Raw genomic sequence first — 25,446 nt, 5'->3', positions numbered from 1 at the left:
CGGAAGCGGTTGAACTTCTAAGTCATTTTTTTAATGTTAAACTTAAGCCAACCTGCACAATTTCATGGCGTAGAACCCGCGGAAGCGGTTGAACTCTATAGGCCTTAGCTGACATGACCTTTACTAGAAACGGCAAGAACTGATAAGCAACCTACTTTTACTGCCTCTCCAACCATTTGCGGAGCAAGAATCAAGCCTTGAAACACTGCGAGCCTAACATGGTCAGGTGCAGATAGGCGAGCCGCAGGCTGCAGCAACCAAATCTTCCTTCCTGGCAACATAACCGCCACGGTTCTTTATCAAGCAACCGGCAATCAGATCCTCTCCCTGCCATGCAAATGCCAGATTAGGTAAAACCTCTCTGTCTATGAATGAATGATGATGACCATCATGAACAACATACCACCATTGGACGTGCTGATGCCTAAACAATTTCACCATAGCAGTTGTCCACCATGGCCTTGCAGTTTAGACTTTGCATCTAAAAGGAGATCCAAACCATGAAAAATGTCAGCAACGTGCACTAACTAGGTATGCTATATACTTGCCCCAAAATTCAGAATATAATCTTACCTTGATCAAATCGATGGCTCTACGAGTGTCAGCTATGCCCAGGTAACTGTACGACCTCTGTACGAGCATGCATCCAATCTCCGGTCTGACAGCACAACTGAATCCCAGTCAAGGCCATCATCTGCTGCGAGCTACAACTGAATCCACATCAGCAACCTAAAGCACCATGTAACTCAAGAGTAGTGGGTGACTGGAGGGGGGAAAATCGACTCACCGGCTTGGCTAGCTCTGGATCTCAGACAGTTATCCAAGATGAGGAACAACTTGCACAAAACAGAGTAAGTCGCACCTGCTGCCCCGTATTCGACCTGGTTGCCGTCTTCTAGTAGTTCTGAAAATAAGATGGCCGAAAATGTAGTCTTAGTATTCCTGACAGCAAACTTTTTACTTGACGAGATTTAAAAGGTGAAATCATGCAGCTGCTACATGCAAACTGGCATGTGCCATTTCAAAAATAGGTGCTGTCTAATATTAGGGAGAACAAAAGCTAACAATCAAATGAAATTAACAGTTGTGACTACGAAAAAGAAACAAAGCCGTGTAATAGTTACATGTGCAAACGCAGAAACATGGGAATGTACTAAATGTGTGCAATGCAAATTAAATCAAGCAATCATGTGGCTTTCATATACTCTGAATGAGAGGATGAATTGAGGGGCAGAAGTTGATTTTGCATGCCGTCACCTGTAGATACCGACTAAATACATGTGTGACCCTCATGCAGTTTATTGTACAACGCCTTGGATAGCCTACTTCTTCCATTGCCTACTTCTGCAGTTGACACGAGTAAATCATGAGATTTCAGAAAACAGCTAGGTGTCAAAAAGTGAGTGTTACTTACCTCAAGATAAACCAGGGTTTGATTCTTTTAGTTTCTCCACCTGCTTTGTTGTGCATTTTAGTACAAGTAACCGACCTGACAGTATAAGACTGTCACTTGCAATTGGATGCATAATTTCTTAGGAGAGCCAAGAACTGATAAGCAGACTATTTTTACTGCCTTTCCAACAATTTGCTAGATTCAAAAAATGAGTGTTACGTACCTGACGAACAAATAAACAAGGGTTTGCTTCTTTAAGTTTCTGGGCTTGCTCTTTTATCTCACGACTGCAGCCACTTACGTCTAGTAACAGCAGTGAAGCGGGGAGGTCCTCCTTGGACGGCAGTGACTGGATTCCATCACATTTGAAGATCGAAAGTTCCGTGAGAGAAGAAAGGCCATATAGCCGAGGGAGAGACCGCAGTTTGCAGCTTGTAAAATCTAGACTTTGGAGGGAGGTGAGAAGATTAAGTGCTTGCTCTTGCTCTTCCGTGAAAGTTTCAGTCACCTGATCATCACAGAACTCTAATTTGTGAAGGATAGCGGCAAGGCGTCTGCAAATGGGAGCAATAAGCACCGCTGAGATGCTCTCCGCCACCATTTCTTCCAGTTGGAATGAACCTGGATGCAGTGAGTTGCTCATTGCCACCTCTGGGATCAGACCTGCTGCTACAGAGATATTTTCTTCGTCCAAAGATTTGTCATGGACTGCCAATTCCTCAAGGACGACTGGATTGAACCATTCTGCAGAGAACATGCTGCCGCAAACTGTGGCAACTAGTCTTCTCAGGGACTTCATCTTTTGGAGGTACGACACTGACAATGAAACGTGTGGTGACCCACGAATATATATAGCCTCTACTCTATCCATATTTTGGAAGGCCAACGGGCCCTCATAGTCTTTAGCAGACAAATACTTTCCATCATACGTCAAACCTCTGGAAAACTCTTTGTTCACAGAACAGTCTGTTAGTGTAGAACTACGAGGCAGAGGGGGTAATTGAGACAACTTTGGGCAATCAACAATACGGAGTCGACAAAGGTTGGTACAACACTCCAAGAAGAAAAACGAGGATATAAGGGGGCAATGGAGGCATACGATGCTTTCAAGCCTTGAAAACAAAGGGCCATTGGGTCCCTCGACCCATTCCTCAAGCTCTCGCATATTCCAGATCTCTATTCTCTTTAAGTGCATAAAACTTCTTTCTGTAAGACCACAAAATCCAGGCCCAAACACATGCATCCCAGCAATATTCTTCAGTTTGAGGTTGGTGAGATGTGGTAACTGCTCAAAAGATGGAAGAGTGTCCCAAGATATACCCTCCAGATGTAGGGACTCCAACCTTTTTATGCTAATGTCACTGCACAACCAGCAAGGACCAGCAGCAAAACCATAATTTATAATGCTAAGCTTGCTAAGATTAGGGGGTGGTTGAAGACCCTCAAGAACATCACCATCTATAGTCTGTTCCCCTCGACCCCAAACTAATTCCAATTCTTTCAGATTTCTTTTATCCTTCAGTTTAGCATCATTAGCTTCTTTTTTGGATGCCACGGTTTCAAGATTGCATATACCAAGCTGCCCAAGCTCTGTCAGTTCCCCCAGCTGGCTCAATTCAAATCCAACACTTTTTTTCTTAACATCAAATTCTCTTAGCTCCTGCAACCATTTCATCTTTCCGACCTCAGGAATACCGGAATGGAATTCTTTGGAAGAATAAATATGGCGCAAACTCATGAGGCAGCTAATGTTTTTAGGCAAAATTACATTACATTCCCAACCAAGCCAACCATCGAGGTCCAAGAATTTCAAGTGGTAAAATCTTGGTAATGTCCTAGGTGGATACAGGCAAAGGAGCGCATCACTAGGTGGCATGATTGTAAGGTATTGGAGGTGGATAAGATTTGAAAAGCTTTTTGGCAAACTGCCTGGGAGACTAGGTATAAATAGAACTCGAAGACTCTTTATTCCTTCAAATGCATCTCTCAGAATATCACCTGTTTCTGCATCATGTGGTCCAAAAACCATCAAAGTACGCAAATTTCCAATGTCTATTACACTCCTCAGTTTACATATTTCTCGACCAAAACTTTGATCATATTTATCTTCTACGGTGATTGATAAGTGCCGAATAGATTGTGGTATGTTGTTGACTCTGAAACTTAAACTACTTATGTTCACACACTCTTGTGACGAAACATTCCGAGACAGTTCATGCAATAAATCATGCATCACATAGTATTCACCATTCCTATCACAATTTTTTATGAGAAAACCATTGTCCACTAGTTCGTCTAAGTAATTCTTATCATTTCGGCAACTTGAATCTACAATGCCCATTGCAATCCAGAAATTAGTGATTTTTTCTAAATCATAAAACTTGTAATCTTCTGGGAAGAGGGCACAATAGAAAAAGCATTTCTGCAGATGGAAATGAAGGTAATTATAGCTGATTTCTAGGGATGGCAAAATATCATCATCATTTTTTGCACTTTGCCATTCATTCTTTTCAAGAATTCCCATCCAATATTCCCAAGAGATGTTTTTCTCCAACAGTCGACCAACTGTATTTGCTGCCAGTGGCGAACCCTTTAGCTTCTTTGCAATATCTCTTGCAACATTGACCAAGTCATCATCATAAAGCCTGGGTTTGTTATGACCAAATATACATGATTCAAACAGTGCAAAGAAGTCATCAGGCTCTAAACCATGCAACTCTATTGGATCAGTTGTTTTGACCATTTGTGCTACAGATGGCAATCGAGTTGTAACAAGAATCATGCTGCCCTTGGTTCCCACTGTTGTGAATGGGGCCAATAGGTTTTCCCAATCGCGTACACTCTTGCAAGTCCACATATCATCCAACACAATTAAGAACCTTCTGGAGTCCAGTCTCTCTGCAATGGCTGTCTGAAGTTGGTCTAAGTTTGTTGGTTCAATTGTGCTTGTGTTAGTTCCAGGTATGCAGCCAAGTATCTCCCTGGTGAGCCTAATCACATCAAAATTAGTTGAAACACATACCCAGACCCTGACAGGGAAGTGCCCCTTGATTCTTTCATCATTATACAGGTGCTGTGTGAAGGTCGTCTTTCCGATGCCCCCAGGGCCAACGGAAGGCAGAACATAGAGGGTTTTATCATGGTAGGTGCCACCGGTGAGTGCATTTACAGTTTGCTCAAAAATGTCATTCCTTCCATACAGTTTTCTATCTTGTGGAACTATGGAACCAGTTGGAGGCCTTTCAATGGTGACATGTGTGCTTAATGCAATGCTACTGTGGTTTGCAGTTTTGACTTTGAGCAGGTCAGAGACAAGCAGGCATATGGAGTTCATCTCCTCTATGACAGACTTGATTTTCTTGGACATGGCTACTCTGTTAAATGGCAACTTAATATGTTCACTATGTAGCTCACTGGTGGCAGCAGCATCAGAAAATGCAGGAGGCTCGTCACCTAGAGTGCGCGGAGATGAAAAGCACGGAAGGTAGTTGCCGAGGGTGTAGCGAGCAACATGGCGTCCATGGACCGAATGGCCCTTGATGCCGCCGCCCACCTCCGCAGCAGCCTCCTTGGTGCCATCGATCTCGTCCTGGGTGGGTGAATCATGAAGCATTTTAGACAACGGCGCCTAGATCTCTACATCACAGATTATATTACTGTTTCAGCACCTCGATCTCTACATAGCAACTCACCTGGATCATGAAGTAGTGGAGCTCATCAAGCACGTCCTCGGCTTCGTCGGCCTTCTTGCTCAGCGTCCCCAGAAGTCCGCGCAGGCCAGGATCGTCGCCCACGTCCCTGCCCACGGATGCGGACAGCAGCCCCTGTGTGTACATCAGCTGGTTCTTGGCGTTCAGGAAATTGCTGCCGAGCTCGGAGCTGGCCATGTAGGTGGACACCAGCCCGTCGGACAGCTTGCTGAGCACCTTGCCGACGAGCCAGTTGGCCGCGCTGACGGCCATCTTCATCTCCATGGAGCTCAGCAGGGTGCTCCGGCTTTCGGTCAGTAGAAGACTTGGTGGGTCGTTTTATGTCTGCAAACCTTGGAAAGCTCCAATACACATACAATATAAAAACAGTAAAAGATCCAAGAGGAAGCATCCAATGAAGCGCGGAGTAAATTATGTGACTCCATGCTTAAGTTATGGCAAGAAAATGCTTAAGTTATGGCAAGAAATGTAGAGATACGCACCCTCATACGGCAGCAAATTACTGTAGTAGCATAACTTGAGCAAACGGGACGTGCGGTGGTCGGGACATTAGTGTGGGTCAGGTAATTAAGGGCACCCGATAGTCAAAAGTCAGACAGTACGTGCTTGTAAAATGTAAAAATGGCACCCACGTCAGGAAATTTACACCATCGTGACTGTGTGCAAGAACACCACGTGAAGGTGTCCGGGGCAAGAGGTTACCACTATGAGCATGATGGGGAAGGAGCAACAATCCACTATGACAGGGTGATACATCACAAATTTGTTCATAGAGCAGATGTTCAGGCCTAGTTGCCATATAAACACGGCACCATGTTCACGCTCTGCACTATCAAGATCTGAACTATCAAGCAACAAAATTTGAAATATAAAAGCATAAAAAAGAATCGCCCTAACAATTCAGCAATGCAGATCCACTGTACGCAAATGAAACCTCCAAAATGAAGTGCTGTGACGGTCATCTATCTCTTGTTGAATGAATGGGCAAACCCATACAAATGGTAGTACATGGCACACACCACTTTCAAAGCATTTCTAACTAACCCACTACAGTTTAGGGTGTGGAATCCTAATCAACTGCCGAGTTGATCACATAAGCTATCCAAAATCAATGATGCTCCGGCTTCAACTTACTCTGGCAATCTATTGATGCACAATGCAGCCTGCTGAATTATTCACAGCCTTGAAACCTGTTGCCTTAAATCGCCGATAGGTTCAACCAAAAGAATTTTGTGGCCATGATGGTTCCTGCATTAAGTAAAGAATTCCTTTTGTTAGTCAGCACCGTGTCAGATCTAGCAGCATCAATGAGAAAAGATTACCCAATGATTAAGTACTCACTAGTCAATTATACTTCTATAAATGGAAGTCTTTTGGTAACATAACAAATGGCTACGTGACCTCCATTCCAGAAATGGGATATAGTTATGGTAACAACAGCTATATGACCTTGAGAACTTCACCCAGGACAAGAGCCCATTGTGTCCAATGCGTTCCTCCCTGCATCGATACGTTTCAAGGGAGAAGAACCATCAGTGCAAGGGACGAGAAGGCGTATTTGATGCCCCAGGCTCCCCACCCAGAGTCTGTCGTGCATTAGCACAAGTAATGAGGATGCCAATTCTCAGCTTACCTGACAGAAGACAGCGTATGGATCTCTTAAGGGCCCGTCACATGATAGCTCGCTTGTGCTTCCATCCATGAATGTCCCATCAGCAAAAATGACCTGATTCAAGTGAACTAATCACTGTTGTATCAAAGTACAAAAAGGAAACTACGCAGATAGCAATAACATAGCATCAGTTAGAGAAAAATAGTAAATACATGGAATAAACTGCCGTCAAATATATTGTTCAAAAAATAGCTTAAACAATAAGCACATATTTATAGAGGAGGGTATACAAACACACCTCTGAAGCATAACCAGGAGTTTCCCCAGCGGTTGGCTTAATAAATGATCCTACTGGGCAGGTTTGTTGGACAACTTCACAGAATGCTATGAGTCTCTCCCTGTTGCCAAGCTCTACTGCCTGCGAGTATAACAAAAAATATTGTTGTTTCCTTGGTCTTAAAAATGCCGTGACATGGTAACACTGACAGGCACAGAGTCTAATGATTTAAAGAGATTGCTTGACCATCTGTAAAGATCAAACTTTTAATTTGAGGGATTCTCCAGCCATGTGTTCTCCGCAAAATTTAAACATTGGAAGAGTACCATCATTCATCAGTTATCTTACTCTACTCAATTGATGTTTATTTTTCTGCAATTTGTTTTCACTACATCAGCTTTCTGAATTTGTGACACATCACAGTAGCTATGCTGATTTATCCAAAAATAAGTTGTAATGTTGTATCATGCATGGATACTGTCATATTTGCTTGTGTGGACACTCATGTGCTAGTGAATTAATGTTAAAGCCTTTTCAGACTAATCAAAGTTAAACTTAAAAGCAACCTGCACAATATCATGGCGTGGCGCCCTTGGAAGTGGTTGAACTCTATAGCCCTTGGCTGACATGACTTCTGCAATTAGCAAACCACCCTGTGGATAGTATAAGACTGTTACTTGCAATTAGTATATGCATAATCTCCTAGAAAATTCAAGAACTAGGAAGCAACCTACTTTTACTGCCTCTCCAACCATCTGCGGAGCAAGAAACAAGCCCTGAAACATTGCTCGCATAACATGTCCAGGTGCGGACCCAAACTCCACCCCAAGGCCCGGTGCGGATAGGCGAGCTGCAGCTGCGGCAACCAAATCTTTCTTCCCAGCAACGTAGCCACCACAAGGCGCGATGGTACCACCGGGGTTCTTTATCAAGCTACCGGCAATCAGATCTGCTCCCTGATATGAAATGCGCAATTAGGTAAGACTGCTCTGTTACTCATATGATGATGAGCATCGTGAACATACCACCATTGGAGGCTCTGATGTCTCAACAAATTCACCGTAGCAGTTGTCAACCATGACCTTGCAGTTTGGATTTTGCATCTGAAGGGAAACCCAAAACATGAAGAATTTCAGTACGTACTACACAGTACATACATGAGTTAAGTATAGATAGAGAATACTCTGCTCCCCTCAAAATACACATGATATAATCTTGCCTTGATCAAATCAATGGCTCTACGGATATCAGCTACGCCCAGGCTCTTGCGCCACGAGTAACCGCAGGACCTCTGTATGAGCGCGCACCCGGTCTCTGGTCCGACGGCACACGCAAGAGCATCCCAGTCAAGGCCACCATCTGCTGCGAGCTACAACTGAATCCACATTAGCAAGCCATCCAAAAGCACAATGTAACACACCAGAACAGCAGAGGCAAAGTAACACAGAGTAGCACAATGTAACTTGAATGTAACACAGAGTAACAGATATCTGGAGGGGAATAATTGGCTCACCGGAACTTCTCGGTATGTAACTCCAAAGTCCTTAAGCGATCCTACATTGGCCGAACCTCTGATCCCAATGACCTCCTCCAGGGTGTCATATGGAGGCCCGGCGACCGCCAAGAGCTGCAGTAGGAGTTGTCTGTCATGAGTTCTCACAGTCCAGCAGAAACAACGCCAAAATTTGGCATTTCGGTTCAGTCGTGTCCATATTGATTACCTCGTGTCCGGGACGCAGCAGCGCGAACAGAGCGCAGGCGATGGCATGCGTGCCGGAGAAGAACTGGCAAACCAAAGAGCAAGAAGAAGAGTTCAGTTCGTCACTAGGAGCTCAGCTCAGTCAAGCGCCGCAATGGAATGTGGAGTAGCGGGGGAACCTGGGGGCGCACGATGGCGGCCTCGGCGCCGACGACGTGGGCGAAGACGGAGTCGAGCGCCTCCCGGCCGCCGGCGTCGTCGTGGCCGTACCCCGTCGAACCACCAAAGTGCTGCAGTTCACACACAGGCGCACGCGCGTCAGGGAGCAGGAGCAGGAGGCAGCGGGGGTACAGAAAGAGCGGGGCGGAGGTCTCGGGTTACGTGGGGAGCGACGCGGGCGGCGCGGAATGCGGCGGAGACGCGGGAGGAGTTGAGGGCGAGGGCGCGGTCCACCTCCCGGAACTCTGCCTGCAGCGACTCCACCGCGCGGGCCACCTCCGGGTGGAACGCGCACGGCCGCACCGTCCGCCTGCCGCCCCGCGGGGCGCGAGGCCGCCGCGCGAAGGGGGAGGAGGTCAGGGTGGCGGTGGCTGCAGCCGTCGACATCGCCGCCGGTGACAGCAACCCACCCGCTTCGGATGTCAAACTGAAAGTTTATCCACGGTCGTCGGCCGCTTCACCACTGCAGTTCTCGTCTCCCAGGCCCGGCCCAACGCATTCCACCTAGGCCCGGCCCAAACGCATTCCACATAGGCCCGGCTCAGTTCTGGCATTTAGGGTGATGCTTCAAGCTTCCCTCAAAAAAAAAAAGGTGATGCTTCAAGCATCGGAAACGTATGCAAAACCAGCAACCTCGTCAGTTTCCACGATAACAGGAAGCAAAAGGGAGCTTCCACTGAACCACAACCACTAGATTAATGTAGCTAAGCGAAGCATGGTCACGAGCAAGGAACCACCAATGCCATGCGTGCACTCAAAGAAACCTCGCCGCCTTCCCCATCCAGCTCCCCTGCATATAAATCGCCATCCCGTCCTCTGAACCTCCCATCCATCAGGCCGGCATCAAGTCCAGGTGCCCTGAGCAGCGAGACGAACATTGTCAATGGCGTCCTCAGGAGCGTTCATGGTAGCGGCGGTGCTCGGGCTGGTCCTCGCGTCGGCGCCGGCGGCGCGGGCGTGGAGCACGGAGGGTCACATGCTCACATGCCAGATCGCACAGGTAAAAACAACTTGGCATTCTGTTTTTGGCATCCTGCATTGGCGTCACTGAAACTGTAAATGGGTGATTGATTCTGTTGCGTGGCAGGATCTGCTGGAGCCTGCGGCGGCGCAGGCGGTGAAGAACCTTCTGCCGGAGGAGGCGGGCGGCGACCTGTCGGCGATGTGCGTGTGGCCGGACCAGGTGAGGCACTGGTACAAGTACCGGTGGACCAGCCCGCTGCACTTCATCGACACCCCCGACAAGGCCTGCACCTTCGACTACGCCAGTACGTTTCTTTCCTAACACCGAGCGAGCAGCAGCGTAGATAAACTCTGTTTGGATCTGTTGAATTGAGATGATCGTCGTGTCCGATCGGCAGGGGACTGCCATGACCCCAGCGGCGCCAAGGACATGTGCGTCGCCGGCGCCGTCGCCAACTTCACGTCCCAGCTCATGCACTACAAGCAGGGCAGCGCCGACCGCAAGTGTAAGCGTCTACGCGAGGGTGTTGATATCTTGTACCCAGCGTTTCTGAATGAGTAATCACTGTTCAGAGTTCTTGACTGCATCTGTTGCAAATGCAGATAACCTGACGGAAGCCCTGCTATTCCTGTCACACTTCATGGGAGATATTCACCAGGTATTTTCTTCCTTCTGATATCTAGTAATCCTGTGATTACTGCACAGACCAGTCTCTGACATGATTTTTTTAATTTTGTCCATGGTATGTATGTGCAGCCCATGCATGTGGGGTTCACGAGCGACATGGGGGGCAACTCGGTGAACCTACGCTGGTTCAAGCACAAATCCAACCTCCATCATGTAAATAAACCAGCTCCCACTCATGATCCTTACCTGTAACACACTACACACAATGGCATGTCACAAAAACAGAGCTTAACTCTTCATCTGCATGAAAATTGCATCTGTGATCTCTTTCTCTCTTCAGGTATGGGACAGGGAGATAATACTCACGGTGCTCGCCGAGCGCTACGGCAAGGACATGGCCGCGTTCCGCAAGGACCTCCAGCACAACATCACCAAGGTAAGCTGAAAATCAAAATCAACCGGCAGTCTCAATCACAAATGTGCTCTCCAAGGCCAGGAACATGTCTGAAACTTACAGACTAGCTAGATATATAATGTCATAATGTCTGTCTTCTTCCTCCAGGGCTCGTGGTCCGACGAGTCGTCGTGGAAAGATTGCGCGGACCTCATGTCCTGCCCAACCAAGTACGCCACGGAGAGCATAGGCCTGGCGTGCAAGTGGGGTTACGACGGCGTCCACGACGGAGACACACTGTCCGGTAAGCCACCGGCCGGGCTCCGCCTAGCTTCCTGTTCATCAAGCCATTGCCATGCCATTAGTCCTGACCGTGATGCTTCGTGAACTGCAGAGGACTACTTCGGGTCGAGGCTCCCGATCGTGACGCGGCGGATCGCGCAGGGCGGAGTGAGGCTGGCCATGTTCCTCAACCGGGCCTTGGGAGACCACAAGGCCCACAGCCGCGACGTCGCTGCGCCGGTGAACTTGGTCGCGGCTCATGACGATGAGCTCTAGCTCAGCGTCAAGTGACAGTCGCTGTATTGCATCCATGCTGACCTGAAGACATGGGACACGATGATGCCTACTACTGTAGGAGACTGCTGCTAACTTGCATGGAAATGATACAAATGACCACTGAATAATTGTTTGCGACGCCAACAGCTAGCGTGTATTCCCTCTGTTCCTAAATACTTGTCTTTCTAGGCATTTCAACAAGTGACCACATACGGAGCAAAATGAGTGAATCTACACTCTAAAATATGTCTACATACATCCGTATGTAGTAGTCATTTAAAATGTCTAGAAAGACAAATATTTAGAAACGGAGGGAGTACATGTCATGTCCAAAGATGAAAGATGTAGACATTTATTTGGATGTACCCCAAATTCTGTTGTCCTTTTGTTTTCATGTTTGCTGTTATTTTAGTTGCCTGAATGAATCAACGTTGACACATTTGTCACGGCAAGGCAGGATCGTGTCCACACTCTGTACACATCAGTACCATTTGTCGTGGCATGACTCCTTGCAGTTTTGTCTATACATTTAAATGTGAGGTAACAGCATCATGAGTTCTGAAACTTGTCCTGAATGTGATGAGCTAGTCCAAAACTTGAGAAAGCAAATTATTGCATCTTACAACTTGCATTCAATGTGCAAATTTGGTCCTAGCCAATCAGACAACGACAACTAGAGCCAAGTCAGCACAGCCCATTGCCCCCACTCCATCCGGTCAGCGCCGCACTTCTTGCAATTACCTCCCTGGCCTTAGCACAAATAAACCCGCATTACACCACCTGAGTTTTAGGATGGAGTGAGTTTTAGACGCGACCAGTGCCGGCGACCATGGGGACGACCGCCGGAAGTTCGAACCGGCGGCGGCCGGCAACAAGGCCCTGCAGGCGGCGGCGGCGGCCTCGCGGCACTGGTCGTCGTCCACGGAGTCGCGGATCGTGCGCGTGTCCCGCGTGTTCGGGGGCAAGGACCGGCACAGCAAGGTGAGGACCGTCAAGGGGCTGCGCGACCGCCGGGTGCGCCTCTCCGTGCCCACGGCCATCCAGCTCTACGACCTCCAGGACCGCCCGGCCTCAGCCAGCCCAGCAAGGTCGTCGACTGGCTCCTCAACGCCGCTCAGCACGAGATCGACAAGCTTCCGCCACTCCAATTCCCGCCGCACGACGACGATCTCCTGTTCTCCGCCCACCACCACCACCATCACCTGCAGCCTACCTCCTCCATGACGTCCATGGCCATGGCACCGCCGTTCTCGCACGCCACTGCCACCGCAGCCGCGGCGTCCATGATGGTCGTCGACAGCGACAAGGCGGCGCACGCCCACGACGGGGGCGGCGATCTCAAGGGGTTCATGAGCCTGAGCAACTCGCTCGGCTTGGTCAACGATGCTGGAGCCGCCATGCCGACGCTGGCTGCGGCTCAAGCCAGGTCGTACCACCACCATTACGCCCCTCAGGGCATCTTCAGCCGTTGGCCTTTCATGAGGGGCAAAAAATCGTCCCCTGAAGGCGCACCGGCGCTAAACCACGCACTGGAGGTGTGATGCCCCCTAGTCGCGCCCTCCCACAGGATTTTTAAAAAGTCAAATACGGCGCAAACACGACTCAAATTTAACGCAAACATCAGTGAGTTCGTTCAAATTTAAACATACTTTATAAAAAAAGGGAAAAACTACCGCGGGCTACCCCCGCCGTCTCCCTCGCCGCCCGCCTCGCCGCTCGCCCACGCGGTTCTACATGTCGAGGAGGCGGTAGAACCGCGTGTAGTCACCACCGTCGTCGTCGTCGTCGTCGTCGCCCCCGCCGACGCCTCCGCCGTCCCTGCTGCATCCCTCCCCCGGTTGGCGCGGCAGGTTGGACGGTCCAGGGGCGTCGTCGTCGTCGTCGCTGAGGACCACGACGCCGTGCTCGTTCTCGCGCCCACGCTTGCGGGCGGCGATCTCCTCCAGGACCCGGCGCTGCCGGACCATCTCGTCGTGGAGGTAGTCGTCCCGCGCCCACCGCAGGGCGTCCTCGTCGGAGAAGCCACGCCGGGCTATCTTCTCGTACTCCACGGGGAGGCCGGGCTCCGGCTTGGACTCGACGAGGACGAAGCGGCCGGTGGGGGAGGCGTTGTCGCCGATGCGGACGTTGGAGCTGCGGGTGCGCGCGCTAACAGGCGCGTCCTGGGGCTCCGGCTTGACGGGGCGGAGGTGGAGGCTGGGGGAGCCGCCGGACGAGGAGGAGGACCCCCCGGTCTCCATGCGCCTCGGGGTCCAGGAGCTTCCCCGGCGGCGTGTGAAGGACGGGGGAGAGGGGTACTCGAGGCGCGGCGTGTTGCTGCCCTCGATGTACTCGAGGACGGCCTCCAACGTGCGCCCGGGCACGCCCCACCACCGACACCGGCCGACGGCGTTGAGCCTGCCGGAGGGCTCGACGCCGTTGGTGGCCTCGAGCTGCTCGGCGTGACGGCGGCGGAAGTAGGGCTCCCAGAGCGGGCTGTCGGGGACGTACCGTGGCCCCTCCCTCGCCGCACGCGGCAGGGACGAGCGGATGCGTGCGATCTCCGCATGCCGCGTCGCGCCGGTGGGTATCGGGGGCACCGGCACGCCGCCGACGCTGATCCTCCACGCCCCGGGTACCTGCATATCCGGCGGGACCGGGTACTCGGCCTCGAAAAGGAGGCGAGCCTCGTTCTCGTGAAGATGGCGGCGGTCGAAGCCGTTCGCCGCCGCGCCATCGCCTGGGAAGCGCTCGGCCATGGGTGCTGGAGACGGCGAGAGAGAGGAGAGGGAGGAACGACGACGGCGAGAGAGAGGCGAGGGAGGAACGACGACGGCGAGAGAGTACGAGTCGCCGAGTGCTCTGGGGCGCGTCTTATATAGGCCGAGGCGCCGCCCGTGCGCGAGCCGCCGTGAGTACGCGTGGCGGGCGAGGGACGCGCGTCATCCGGTCTTCACTGCGCCGCCCGTGATGCATCAATGGCGCAGGCTGACCGGCGCGGCAGCGCGGCAGCTTTGGCATTGATTCGCCGCGAGAAACGAAGCGATGAGGACGACGAAGGGCCGAAAAGAGGGTAGAGTCGCTGACGCGACGGGCCCCGCGGCTGTTTCGCGTCGAAACAGTTCGCCCCGGCGCCCCCGGGCGCCCCCCAGCACGCCGGGTTTGGCCTGGGTCCGCCGGCGCTGTTTTCGGCCCAAGCCGGCGAAAATCGGGCTCCTGGGACGCGACTGGGCAAAAAAAAAACGTTCGGGGAAGCCTTTCTGGAGGTGCGGCTGGAGATGCCCTCATGAGGCTTGGAGCAATGGCGCCAACAATGCGAAAATATATATTAGAGCATCTGCACCCCGGTCCGGGGAAGCCTTTCTGAGGTGCGGCTGGAGATGCCCTCATGAGGCTTGGAGCAATAGCGCCAACAATACGAAAATATATATTAGAGCATCTGCACCCCGGTCCGGTTATCTCAGCCGTTTGTTTCCTCAGGGATCCGCGTCATTCACAGGGGCAAAACAAAGTCACGGGCACGTTTTGGTCCTAACCTTTTTGGGTTGTACATGCCTATGCATGTGATCAGTCTAGGTTTGGAGTATATGGTACTGTTCAACCCACAACTGTTCACACCGCATGCAGTACAAGAAGACAACCGGGTCAGACAATTTTCTTGGAACACATGGAGAGTCACTGCGTGCACTTCTTGCCTCCTGCTATTTCCATTGCTTCTGTTTTATAAAAATGAAGAAGAGCCTAGACGGCCTGTCCAATTTTCGGTTGCCCATGTTAGGAACTGAAAGAGTGAAAATGAGAGTGAGAGAGAGATGCATCATGCATGCATGCAGAAGTAGAGAGAGAGAGAGAGAGTATCCATGAGCTCCAACCAGAGCTGGCTAGCTCTGTCTTCTCTCTCTTCCCTCAGTTTGCATGAGCTCCATCTTGTATTCATGGCGGACGAGCGCCCAACTCATGAGAATGAGAGATGCATGCAAAGATTTGTGTTCTCTCCATCTATTGAGCGAAGGTTGGGAGTGAGAGAGAGAGAGAGAGAGAGAGAGAGTATTCATGCGCTCCAACTAGAGCTGGCTAGCTCGGCCTTCCCTCTCTTTCTTCACTTGCATTAGCTCCATCTTTTATTCATGGCGGACGAGCGCCCAACTCATGAGAATGAGAGAGATGCATGGAAAGATTTGTGTTATTTCCATCCATTGGTAGTCACGGGTGCGCGTCTGTATGCTGGGGCGCTGTAAGACAAGATTCCGCCATGTTAACGGATACACTAAAACTGGAACTGGAATCTGTGACAGGTATCTCGAGGTACAGGTGCTACCTGCCATGTTAACGGATACACTAAAACTGGAATCTGTGACAGGTATCTCGAGGTACAGCGCCATAACTCAACGGCAAGGATAACGCGGCCGGGGTGCAGGCGCTCAAAAAATCCGCATCCGCCAACAATGCCCACGAGCAGCTGGGCGGCCATCGCTCTTCACCTCATGTGGTGCCTCACCACGGCTTGCCGTTCCCGTCGCTGCTGTCCTTGGCCCCGGTGTCTCAGTTCGTCTTCTACACGCCCGAGGGCGGCTTCGCCATGAAAGACGTCGCCTCCGATCATCAGTTCCCCGTAGACAACCTCGACGATTCGCAAGGCCAGCTCTCGCTGAGCTCGGGGAGAAGCTTTCTTCACTCAGGAAGCCAGGGTTGATCGATGAATCACCTACGTCGTGCCTATACAATGCTTGTTTTTGCGGGTGCCTATACAATGCTTGTTTGACCAAAATAGATGTTACAAGGTGCACAATCAATTATTAACATCTGATGCACATAACACTAGGAGTGGTATATTATGGTTGAAAATTTTAATAATTCACGCATATATATTCACCAATGTTTAAAAATATTTCATGGTTGAAAATTTTAATAATTCACGTATATATATTCAAAGAAGTAACAATCAAAATTATATCAAAGACTTTACAAAAGAAAAACATCATTATTTTGAAGCGTTGGAGAAGCAAAATGGCCTGATTTTAATCGGTGCTTTAACAATTTGTTAAGAAGCTAAAAAATGTAATAGTTCGTTTTTAATTGGTTCCCCATATTTTACGTACTGAGTGCTCATTGGACAAAGGCTAAATTTAGCATGGTCCCTTTTACCTTCTCTTTTCACATGAGAGGTAGAAGGTAAAAGTTACTCAGACCCGCTACTTAATTAAATCAACGGCCCAGATCTGTTATATACTGTTACCTCTCATGTGAAAACATGAGGTAAGTGGGACCATGTTAAAACTATTACCAAAATGGACGCTATATTTTTCCCAAAAAGAGGGTACAACACCCCCTCCCCCCCTCCCCCCAAGCTTGTGCAACGGACCATGCACACAACCATCACCAAGACAGACATTATAAAGTGCACAAACAATGGTTCAGGTAAAACAACCCGTGTTATTAAAAATACTTGTTTAGTGATATAACTTTTTTATTAGGACTTGCGTGTAATAAAATAAGTACAAACAGAGTTGCATAGTAAAGATTTTGCAAAAAGGAAAACACCATTTATTTTAAGCGCTAATGAATAAAAAATTATACATTAAATATATATTTTATTTTTCATGAGAAGAATATATGTGTGCGTTTCATGAGAAAAAATATGTGCACGTACTCCCTCCGGTCCTTTTCACTACTCATATAAGATTTGTCTAGAGTCAAACTTCCATATTTATATGACAAATTTCAACATCTATAATACTAAAGTTATGCAATATGAAAATTAAATTCATGACACATCTATTGATATTATTTTTGTATTGTGAATATTGATTTTTTTTATAAAGTTGGTCAAACTTTAGAAGTTTGACTTCAAACAAATCATATATGCGAAGTAAAATATATCGAGGGAGCACGTGTCTTGCGAGCAAAAAGTTTGTGCTTTTACTGCAGCTGATGCAGAAAATTTGCGCTAAGGCTAGGGGTAATTGCAAAAAGTGCGGCGCTGACCGGATGGAGTGGGCTGTGTTGACTTGGCTCCACTTGTCGTTGTCTGATTGGCTAGGACCAAATTTGCACATTGGGTGCAAGTTGTAGGATGCAATAGTTTGCTTTCTCAAATTTTGAACTAGATCATCACATCCAGGACAAGTTCCAGGACTCCTGGTGCTATTACCTCTTTAGATGTTTATGTAGTTTTTTCTTTACCATTTAAGTTGAGTGTGCGACCGTGATGCTAGATTTGGTGTTTGTATGTTCGTGTCATTCATTAACTCAATCAAATCAAATCAAATCAAATTTGATTAAAATCTCAACTAAATAAACATTCATTGCTCCACCTGCTCATACCCAAATCAAATCAAAATTTTACCAAAACCTCAAGAAAATCAACACATTCGTTGCCTTCCCTACCCATACTCAAATCAAGTCGAATTCTACCAAAAACTAGAATATGGTGGGCGTAAGGTATCTGTCGGACACGATTGGTGTTGCAACGTATGGTCAATTAGTCAGTACTGTATTTTAGATGAAAGGCACGTGCCATGCACGTATGTAATGCAGAAAGTGTGGTTTGACAAACATTAGACCGCTTTGTACTTACTCACTTACTCCCTTTTTATAGAGAAAATGAATTTTGTTAGCCTGGTTAGAGGGGCTTGTACTTTTCGACTGTTAAAGGCAATCTTGAACTACTCACTTCTCATGGTGTGATAATCGTGTACGCAATGACATTTTCACTTGTGTTAATATTCAGAGCTTATCAAATTTGAACAAAAATCATGACAAATTATTTTGGAACGGAGGGAGTACGTACAAAGATAAGAAAAAAAAACGTATGCCAAGCAGAAGTTAATTCTATTTATAGCCAATCGTCAATTTTCTCTATAAGTAGCATTTCATTATTGCAATTAAACAGGGCGTCGTATCTAATGCATCAGGGATGCTTCGTGAATCCCTGTATCCGCCAACTCCTCGACCGGCCGATTGCCATCCCACGCACGCAATCAAAATCTCCAGGGATTTGCAAAGAAACGCCCGCAGCAACTCTTAGTTAAGCCTGCTATTTTGCTAATAACCCCTCAGCCGAAATACCTCTCCTAATCCCCGCTCGTCTCCCTCCCAATCCCTAATCACGGCCGCAACATGCATCCCGACGACAGCCACGGCCGGGACGGCATGCATCCGGACGGACAATCGCCAGGACGGCATTCATCTGCCCTGACGATCTCCACGACGACCATGATGGGATGCATCTCTGATTCTGAACGCCCCATCAGCATGATGGAAAAATCTCCGGAAGTGATCGTGGCGGCTCCTGCTGTTATGGATGTCCGATATGCATCAGCAGTGATCCATAGTTCAAGTGCTGATCCTGTGTATGCCTCTGCGTCTAGCCAGTTGGAGGCCCATCTCGGTGTAGAAACTGCTATGGCTGTAGAAAATATTAGTACTGCAGAATGCAAATCAGATGTCAGTACTGTGCATGGAGCTTCAGGTAACATTGGTAAAGCCTAGCCATTTTATGTATGACCCAGACTATTTGTGTATGTTGTACGTACTACTTGTTATCTGGAGACTAATCATGTTGATGCATGTGCAGCTACAGAATTAGGTAAAAGCTTGGAAACTCAAGTGAAGGAGGGAGAATTTTCTACGCCGAAAAAGAAAGAAAGCATTCCTCTATTTGTGAGTTTATTAAATTTTTGTTTGCCATGTCCCTATTCAGTTTTGAGAGTTATGCATGATGATGATGATTATTGTCATTCATTATTTACTTTTTAGTGCTCCTCTTTCACGCCGAGATGTGACGAGAAGTTGAAGCCTAAAGTAGGGATGGAATTTGAAGGCCTTGATGCCATGGAGGAGTTCTACAAGTCATATGCACATCATGTGGGTTTTGGAGTTCGTGTCGGACAACAGAAAAAGTTGGACAATAATGTGGTTCAGAGAAAACATTTCATGTGCAATAGGGAAGGATTCAGGTCTGAGAAGAGCAAGGAGATTAAAGATCCAGCAAAGAAATTCCGTAAGAATACAACCACACGATGTGGTTGTGATGCACATATCTTCGTCAAGTTATGTGGCGATAACACCTACAAGATACACTCATGGATTGAGCGCCACACTCATGGCCTTGTATCGCCTGATAAATGCCATTTGATCATATCAAATCGCAGAGTTAGCGAGAGGGCAAAAAAATACATTGTACACATGCCACAAAGCAAGCATAGGCACATGTCAGGCATATAGGCTCCTTCAAGTCAGCGAAGGTGGGATTCCTAATGTTGGATGCTCAAAGAGGGACCTACGAAAATACTACCGTGACCTCAGGCTAAAAATCAGGGACGCAGATGCTCAAATGTTTGTCGCTCAGCTAGCTAGAAAGCAAGAAGTCAATCCAGCTTTTTTCTAAGATTTTGTTGTCAGCCGTGAGGGGAAGTTGATGTATGTGTTTTGGACAGATGCCATGAGTAGGAAAAACTACAATCACTTCGGTGGTGATGGTGTGGTATCCTTTGATTCTACTTACACTACTAATCAATACAACATGATCTTTGCACCATTTACGGGGGTCAATCATCACTTACAAAGTGTGTGTTTTGGCGCGGCATTCTTGATAAATGAGCAGACTCAGTCATATGTTTGGTTATTTGAGACCTTCCTTACAGCAATGGGAGGGGGTAGCACCTAGACTCATTATAACCGATGAAGCTGTTAGCATGAAGAATGCGATTGACAAAGTTTTTCCGACCACTGTGCATAGGTTATGTATGTGGCACATAATGGAGAAACTTCCGGAGAAGATTGGACCATTAATTAGAGAAGACTCTGATTTTTGGGATAGGATGAATTCGTGTGTATGGGGTTCCGAAACTCCAGCTGAGTTTGAGTTGCAGTGGAATTCAGTCATTAAGGACTTTGGCTTGGAGGAGAATGAGTGGTTGACTAAAAGGTTTAGCATTCGTGAGTCATGGATACCAGCTTACTTTATGGATATACCATTGGCAGGCATTCTCCGAACAAAATCAAGGTCTGAAAGTGCAAATTCCTTTTTTAACCGTTTTATTCATCATAAGCTTGCTCTTGTTGAGTTTTGGCTTAGATTTGACACGGCATTAGAATGCCAGCGAGAAGAGGAGTTGATTGCCGACAACTCAAGCATTCATACGACCCCACAACTACTGACACCATGGGAAATAGAAAAACAAGGCAGAGAAGTGTTTACATATGAGGTGTTTGAGATATTTCAGAAAGAGATTATTGCAGCAAGAGATCATTGTTGCATCCAAGGCATTGCACAAGATGAAGCAATAAAAATTGTGAGCTTGAGAGGTCGATCCCATAGGATTAGGGAAGTTCGGTGCGACACCACAACCATGATAGCTAATTGTTCATGCAAGTTATTTGAGAAAATTGGAGTCCCGTGCCGACATATCATCCAGGTGTTGAGGGTTGAAAAATCAAAATGAACTTCCATCCTACTACATTATGAAAAGATGGGAGAAACGGTGCAAAAGGTATAAAAATGTATACAATTGATATTCTAATTGGAAATCAAATGACTGACATCATTTTTTTAATTGACAGGGAAAATGTGTATGATGAGCATGGGCATTTACTAGAAGAGAAGGCAACTGACTCCTTGAATTCGGCTACTAGGAAGAAGATTGCGATTGTGCGCAACAAGTTGGAGGATCTAATTCAGAAGGCGAAACAGTCGGATGAAGGCATGGACTTTTTAACATCAAGTGTATTGAATATTGAAGCTCCTCTAGACAAAATGGTTCCTACATCAGGTGTGAAGCACACTAGACAACAGGAATATGAGGCTTTCATTGGTTGTGATATTCCTACTGAAATTGACATACACCCACCGACTGATGTTCGTACGGTGGGAAGATGCAAACGAATAAAGAGTGGAAAGGAAACAAATGAGGACAAACAAAAAAAGAAGAAGAAGAAAGCCAAGGTAAAGGTCGCACGTATGTGCAAGACGTGCAAACAAATAGTATTTCATGATAGTCGCAATTGCCCTAGCAAAAAAGTTCAAGGCAAAGGAACCGAGATTGTGCAACAGATGAAGCCAAATGGCATTCTATGATGGCCTTAGTCTATTACAAAACATGAATTTATATGACTTATTACTGTTTATTTCTCCATGCACTGGATTATTGTAATCGATGGAATTATGTGTTTTGTCAAACTGTCTTCCTTTTATTTACTCTGGCTTGATGTGTATTGAATGGAGTGTAGCAATCTGCAAGAGCACCAGCTTACATCATGTTCACATTTACCTGAAGCATGCTCTATTCTTTTATGCAAACAATCAGCAGCTATCACCCAGGAGAATATAAATGTACAAGAAACTTTGCGAGACTGTGAGCGTACATCCCTTTATTCAGTTGTATAACAGTATAGGCATCGAGTTCATTGAGTCGTCAATTATTACCAGATGTCTTTACCAGCAACAGTATGTTTCAAGTTTGAAAGCTTAACAGTAGCATATGAATCAGGCAGGGAACAACTCAGTTGGCAAACCCACGTCCACCTCCACAATAGCATTCAACAAAAGAAATTAAACAATGGTAGGTGTTCAGAATTTTGACAGTGCTTGGGAAGGTTGCAGCAGAAGCAACATCTTCTTGTTTGTGCATACGTAAAGGACAAATAAGAATGCAGAATCACAAGGAATGATAAGCACCTAGTTATACTATGCCGTCGTTTAACTGTGTTGCATCACATATCACAGAACACCACAAAATCATCAGGGCAATACGAAATTTGTTTATTTCTGAATTGTGCATTCACACCAAGGTACATTCTCTTGTCTTTGAACTCACAAGCAGTCTGCAATGGATAAACTCACAAGCTACAATCCGCATGTACTGGAAACATTAAACAGGAACAATAAAATTTAGAACGTGGTCCTTGTTTGCTATCCAACGAGCTGTGCTCGCTTCCCACACGAGTCGTGCAGCAGGCGGAGGTCGTCAGGTGGAGCAGCAACCGACTGGATGCAGGTGCAGTGCGGTAGATGGCGTGCAGGTTGCGGCCGGCGGCGGACCAGCAAGAAGGTGGACGAGCGCGGTGGTACGCCAAACGTGGTGGATCCCGCCACGGCCGCCGAACGGATCACCGAGGGCGTTCAGCAATTTGAGGCGAACAAACGTGGAGGCAAGCCAAGGGCGGCCATCATTGTTGGGATCACCAGGCCATGGAGCCGTTTGAGGCGGACAAACGCAGAGGTGGGCATGCGCTGCTGCCGTCCAAGGATTCATGGGTCCGATGTATGTGCCGCCATGGAGGGATTGAGCCGTGATTAGGGATTGGGAGGGAGACGAGCGGGGATTAGCAGAGGTATTCCGGCTGAGGGGTTATTAGCAAAATGGCAGGCTTAACTAAGAGTTGCTGCGGACGTTTCTTTGCAAATCCCTGGAGATTTTGATCGCGTGCGTGGGATGGCAATCGGCCGGTCGAGGAGTCGGCGGATACAGGGATTCACGAAGCATCCCGGATGCATTAGATACGACGCCATTAAACAGTCATTTGCCATGAGGATGTGACACCATATGAAATCAGCATAGTCAAATAAAATAGCAACTATCCTGCAAAAAAAAAAACTAAAAAAAAAGAAGCGATCACTGTCTAGGACCCCAGGTCTTTTGTATGTAAATTCGTGATCACCAAGATTCAATAACTTATGTAGTCTAACACTCTATGTTTGAACCATGACAGATGCTGGTTTGACAAAAACACAAACAGATAGAGTGCGTGAATAAGAAACTGTATCAACATAGCCTGTATATATTCTATGGGCTGGCTTTAGGCCAACCCTACCGCTGAAGTAGAAAGCCGTTGTGGACCCATCCAGGAGTTCTGCTTGCCACGCTGGCAGTAGACGTATCTCGGTTCAAGACGTATCTGAAGCGTTATTTTCGTGAAGGTCTGGCGATAGAAAAGGCGATCTAGGTCTTGCGGCCGCCGCCGGCCGCCACTTCGGCGGCAGCGTCGCCGCTGCCCAGTCCGACCCCTCCGCTGTGCGGCAGGTGGATCGTCATCATCTCCAGCCGGTCTGTTCGTCAGTTCGGCTGTTTTTTTTCTCCGACTCCTGCGTGAACGTTGCTTCATGACCAAGGTGTCGTCTTGTTTCCTAGTCGGCTTGTTCCATCAAGCTGTCTAGTATTGTTCTGATCCTGGGATTGCCATAGCCTTGTGCTGGTGTGTGGCCTCACGGGAGTGGTTGGCTTTGGTTATCAGATTTGGTATGTGCAAATACTGCTGGGAGCAATGAACTATCTTGTTTGGAACTGTCGGGGCGTGGGAAACCGCCGGACAGTTCGTGACTTACTAGCCCTGGTTAGGGCTAATTCACCCCGATTCGTCTTTCTCTGTGAGACGAGACAGGCTGCGGTAAAAGTAGAGAAACTGCGATGGAGACTTGGGCTCCGTGGCTTCCGAGGTGTTGATTCAGTTGGGAAAGGAGGTGGACTTGGTCTGTTTTGGGATGAGACGCTGCAGGTGACAGTTCTGGAGGCTTGTGCTAGATTCATAGATGTACAGGTATTTGATCCGGGGATAGATAAACAATGGCGGGTTACATTTGTTTATGGAGAACCTAGGGTCGAGAACAGAAGAAACATGTGGAATCACCTTACTAGGTTGCGAGGGGTCTCAAATGATCCGTGGCTCGTATGCGGAGACTTCAATGAATGTATGTGGCAACATGAACATCTATCAAGCACACAGCGTAGTCTGGCTCAGATGGAGGCTTTTCGGGATTGCTTGGAAGTCTGCGAGTTGATGGATATGGGATTTGTGGGAGTCCCTTTTACATACAATAACAATCAGTTTGGTAATAGGAACGTCCAAGTACGATTAGACCGAGGGTGCTCGGATGAGGCATGGAGAGATTTGTTCCCAGCCGCTCGGGTGCGACATCTTGTGTCGCCAGTTTCAGACCATGCACCGTTGTTGATCCAGATGGAATCGCAGGAACCGTACTCACGATGGAGAAGTGGTGCAAGATACGAAATTATGTGGGAGAGGCATTCTGCTCTCCCCGGTGTAATAGCTAATGCTTGGTCTAAAAAGAAAGCTAGCAACTTAGGAGATGTTGCTGCAAATCTCAAAACAGTTATGACAGAACTGAAGGAATGGAGTCGAGAACATTTTGGTCATGTCTCTAAACAGATTGAACGCTTGCGTACAGAACTAGAGGATTTGCAATTAAATAATGAAGAGAGAGTGGTGATTAAAGAAAAGATGTTTGTTTTGGATGAACTTTTGTACCGTGAGAAGATGTTGTGGCTTCAACGGTCACGTATCACTTGGTTAAAGGAGGGGGACAAGAACACACAGTATTTCCATAGAAAGGCAGTGTGGCGTGCTAGGAAGAATCTTATCAGGCAACTGCGCAAAAGTGATGGTACATGGAGTTCTGTTCCTAATGACATGGAGCTGATGGCTAGCTCTTATTTTCAGGAGTTGTACACTAAGGATCCTACCTTGACATATGAGGCTCTTTTAGGGTGTATCGATACAAAGGTTACACCCCATATGAATGAGTTACTTGATGCGCCATTCACGGAGAAGGAAGTGGCGGATGCGCTATTCCAAATTGGCCCCATTAAGGCGCCGGGACCAGATGGTTTCCCAGCGAGGTTTTTTCAGCGGAACTGGAACATATTGAAGGAGGAGATTACAGCAGCCGTATTGGAATTTTTTGCAACCGGAAAGATGCCAGCAGGAGTCAATGACACGGCTATAGTTCTTATCCCTAAGGTAAATTCACCAGCTGACCTGAAGGATTTTAGACCTATTAGTCTATGTAATGTCATATATAAGATTGTTTCCAAATGTTTGGTAAACCGACCGCGGCCTCTCCTCTCGGATCTTATTTCGGAGAACCAAAGTGCATTCATACCAGGGAGACTTATCACTGATAATACAATTATTGCCTTTGAGTGTATACATCATATCCAATATGCTCTTCAAAGTCAGAGTTATTGTGCGTACAAGTTGGATCTTTCGAAGGCTT

At 47.6% G+C, this 25,446-nt stretch overlaps 4 protein-coding genes and 1 pseudogene across 6 annotated transcripts; 3 read left to right on the top strand and 2 right to left on the bottom strand.

Moving 5' to 3' along the window:
• Window positions 1–403: 403 nt before the first annotated feature.
• LOC125540152 (putative disease resistance protein RGA1) lies at window positions 404–5,895 on the bottom strand. Of its 2 annotated transcripts, none has more exons than XM_087545208.1 (7): window positions 5,086–5,895; window positions 1,617–4,982; window positions 1,415–1,489; window positions 1,258–1,344; window positions 788–904; window positions 574–710; window positions 404–481 (listed from the first exon to the last, which is right to left on the bottom strand). In XM_087545208.1, exons 1-3 carry the CDS (start codon window positions 5,365–5,367, stop codon window positions 1,472–1,474), a joined length of 3,666 nt encoding a protein of 1,221 aa, XP_087401334.1. In that variant the 5' UTR covers window positions 5,368–5,895; the 3' UTR covers window positions 404–481; window positions 574–710; window positions 788–904; window positions 1,258–1,344; window positions 1,415–1,471. The 2 variants fall into 2 exon arrangements, with proteins under 2 accessions (XP_087401334.1, XP_087401333.1); XM_087545207.1 differs by having other exon boundaries at window positions 574–704.
• Window positions 5,896–6,033: 138 nt separating this feature from the next.
• LOC125540153 (uncharacterized) lies at window positions 6,034–9,600 on the bottom strand. Of its 2 annotated transcripts, none has more exons than XM_087545212.1 (12): window positions 9,073–9,600; window positions 8,871–8,981; window positions 8,714–8,776; window positions 8,506–8,619; window positions 8,212–8,361; window positions 8,018–8,095; window positions 7,727–7,948; window positions 7,559–7,645; window positions 7,014–7,133; window positions 6,737–6,829; window positions 6,445–6,603; window positions 6,034–6,351 (listed from the first exon to the last, which is right to left on the bottom strand). In XM_087545212.1, exons 1-11 carry the CDS (start codon window positions 9,295–9,297, stop codon window positions 6,544–6,546), a joined length of 1,323 nt encoding a protein of 440 aa, XP_087401338.1. In that variant the 5' UTR covers window positions 9,298–9,600; the 3' UTR covers window positions 6,034–6,351; window positions 6,445–6,543. The 2 variants fall into 2 exon arrangements, with proteins under 2 accessions (XP_087401338.1, XP_048559699.1); XM_048703742.2 differs by having other exon boundaries at window positions 6,553–6,603.
• A 124-nt stretch (window positions 9,601–9,724) lies between these two features.
• Window positions 9,725–11,905, top strand: BFN1 (bifunctional nuclease i). The gene is made up of 8 exons (XM_087545213.1): window positions 9,725–9,910; window positions 9,998–10,178; window positions 10,272–10,379; window positions 10,477–10,532; window positions 10,631–10,714; window positions 10,842–10,937; window positions 11,064–11,199; window positions 11,290–11,905. Exons 1-8 carry the CDS (start codon window positions 9,794–9,796, stop codon window positions 11,451–11,453), a joined length of 942 nt encoding a protein of 313 aa, XP_087401339.1. The 5' UTR covers window positions 9,725–9,793; the 3' UTR covers window positions 11,454–11,905.
• Window positions 11,906–12,004: 99 nt separating this feature from the next.
• On the top strand, window positions 12,005–16,125 carry LOC125538237 (uncharacterized; annotated as a pseudogene).
• A 2,936-nt stretch (window positions 16,126–19,061) lies between these two features.
• On the top strand, window positions 19,062–21,510 carry LOC125541711 (uncharacterized). Its single transcript, XM_048705055.2, has 3 exons — window positions 19,062–19,094; window positions 19,191–20,926; window positions 20,997–21,510. Exons 2-3 carry the CDS (start codon window positions 20,898–20,900, stop codon window positions 21,508–21,510), a joined length of 543 nt encoding a protein of 180 aa, XP_048561012.2. The 5' UTR covers window positions 19,062–19,094; window positions 19,191–20,897.
• The last annotated feature ends 3,936 nt before the right edge of the window (window positions 21,511–25,446 follow it).

Source organism: Triticum urartu, chromosome 2A (assembly GCF_056163025.1).
Source record: "Triticum urartu cultivar PI428250 chromosome 2A, HENAU_Tu73, whole genome shotgun sequence".
Lineage (NCBI taxonomy): Eukaryota > Viridiplantae > Streptophyta > Magnoliopsida > Poales > Poaceae > Triticum > Triticum urartu.
This window is presented reverse-complemented; position numbering and strand designations above follow the sequence as displayed.

Excerpts from the sequence above, each read along its gene's own strand:
- LOC125540152 (XM_087545208.1), bottom strand. The coding sequence starts at position 5,367 with ATGGAGATGAAGATGGCCGTCAGCGCGGCCAACTGGCTCGTCGGCAAG. Across the intron at positions 4,983-5,085 it reads TCCACTACTTCATGATCCAG|GACGAGATCGATGGCACCAA; the intron begins GTGAGTTGCTAT and ends TCACCCACCCAG.
- LOC125540153 (XM_048703742.2), bottom strand. The coding sequence starts at position 9,297 with ATGTCGACGGCTGCAGCCACCGCCACCCTGACCTCCTCCCCCTTCGCG. Across the intron at positions 8,982-9,072 it reads CCGCCCGCGTCGCTCCCCAC|CACTTTGGTGGTTCGACGGG; the intron begins GTAACCCGAGAC and ends TGTGAACTGCAG. Across the intron at positions 8,620-8,713 it reads TGCTGCGTCCCGGACACGAG|CTCTTGGCGGTCGCCGGGCC; the intron begins GTAATCAATATG and ends CTCCTACTGCAG.
- BFN1 (XM_087545213.1), top strand. The coding sequence starts at position 9,794 with ATGGCGTCCTCAGGAGCGTTCATGGTAGCGGCGGTGCTCGGGCTGGTC. Across the intron at positions 9,911-9,997 it reads TCACATGCCAGATCGCACAG|GATCTGCTGGAGCCTGCGGC; the intron begins GTAAAAACAACT and ends GTTGCGTGGCAG. Across the intron at positions 10,533-10,630 it reads TCATGGGAGATATTCACCAG|CCCATGCATGTGGGGTTCAC; the intron begins GTATTTTCTTCC and ends ATGTATGTGCAG.
- LOC125541711 (XM_048705055.2), top strand. The coding sequence starts at position 20,898 with ATGAAAAGATGGGAGAAACGGTGCAAAAG. Across the intron at positions 20,927-20,996 it reads TGGGAGAAACGGTGCAAAAG|GGAAAATGTGTATGATGAGC; the intron begins GTATAAAAATGT and ends TTTAATTGACAG.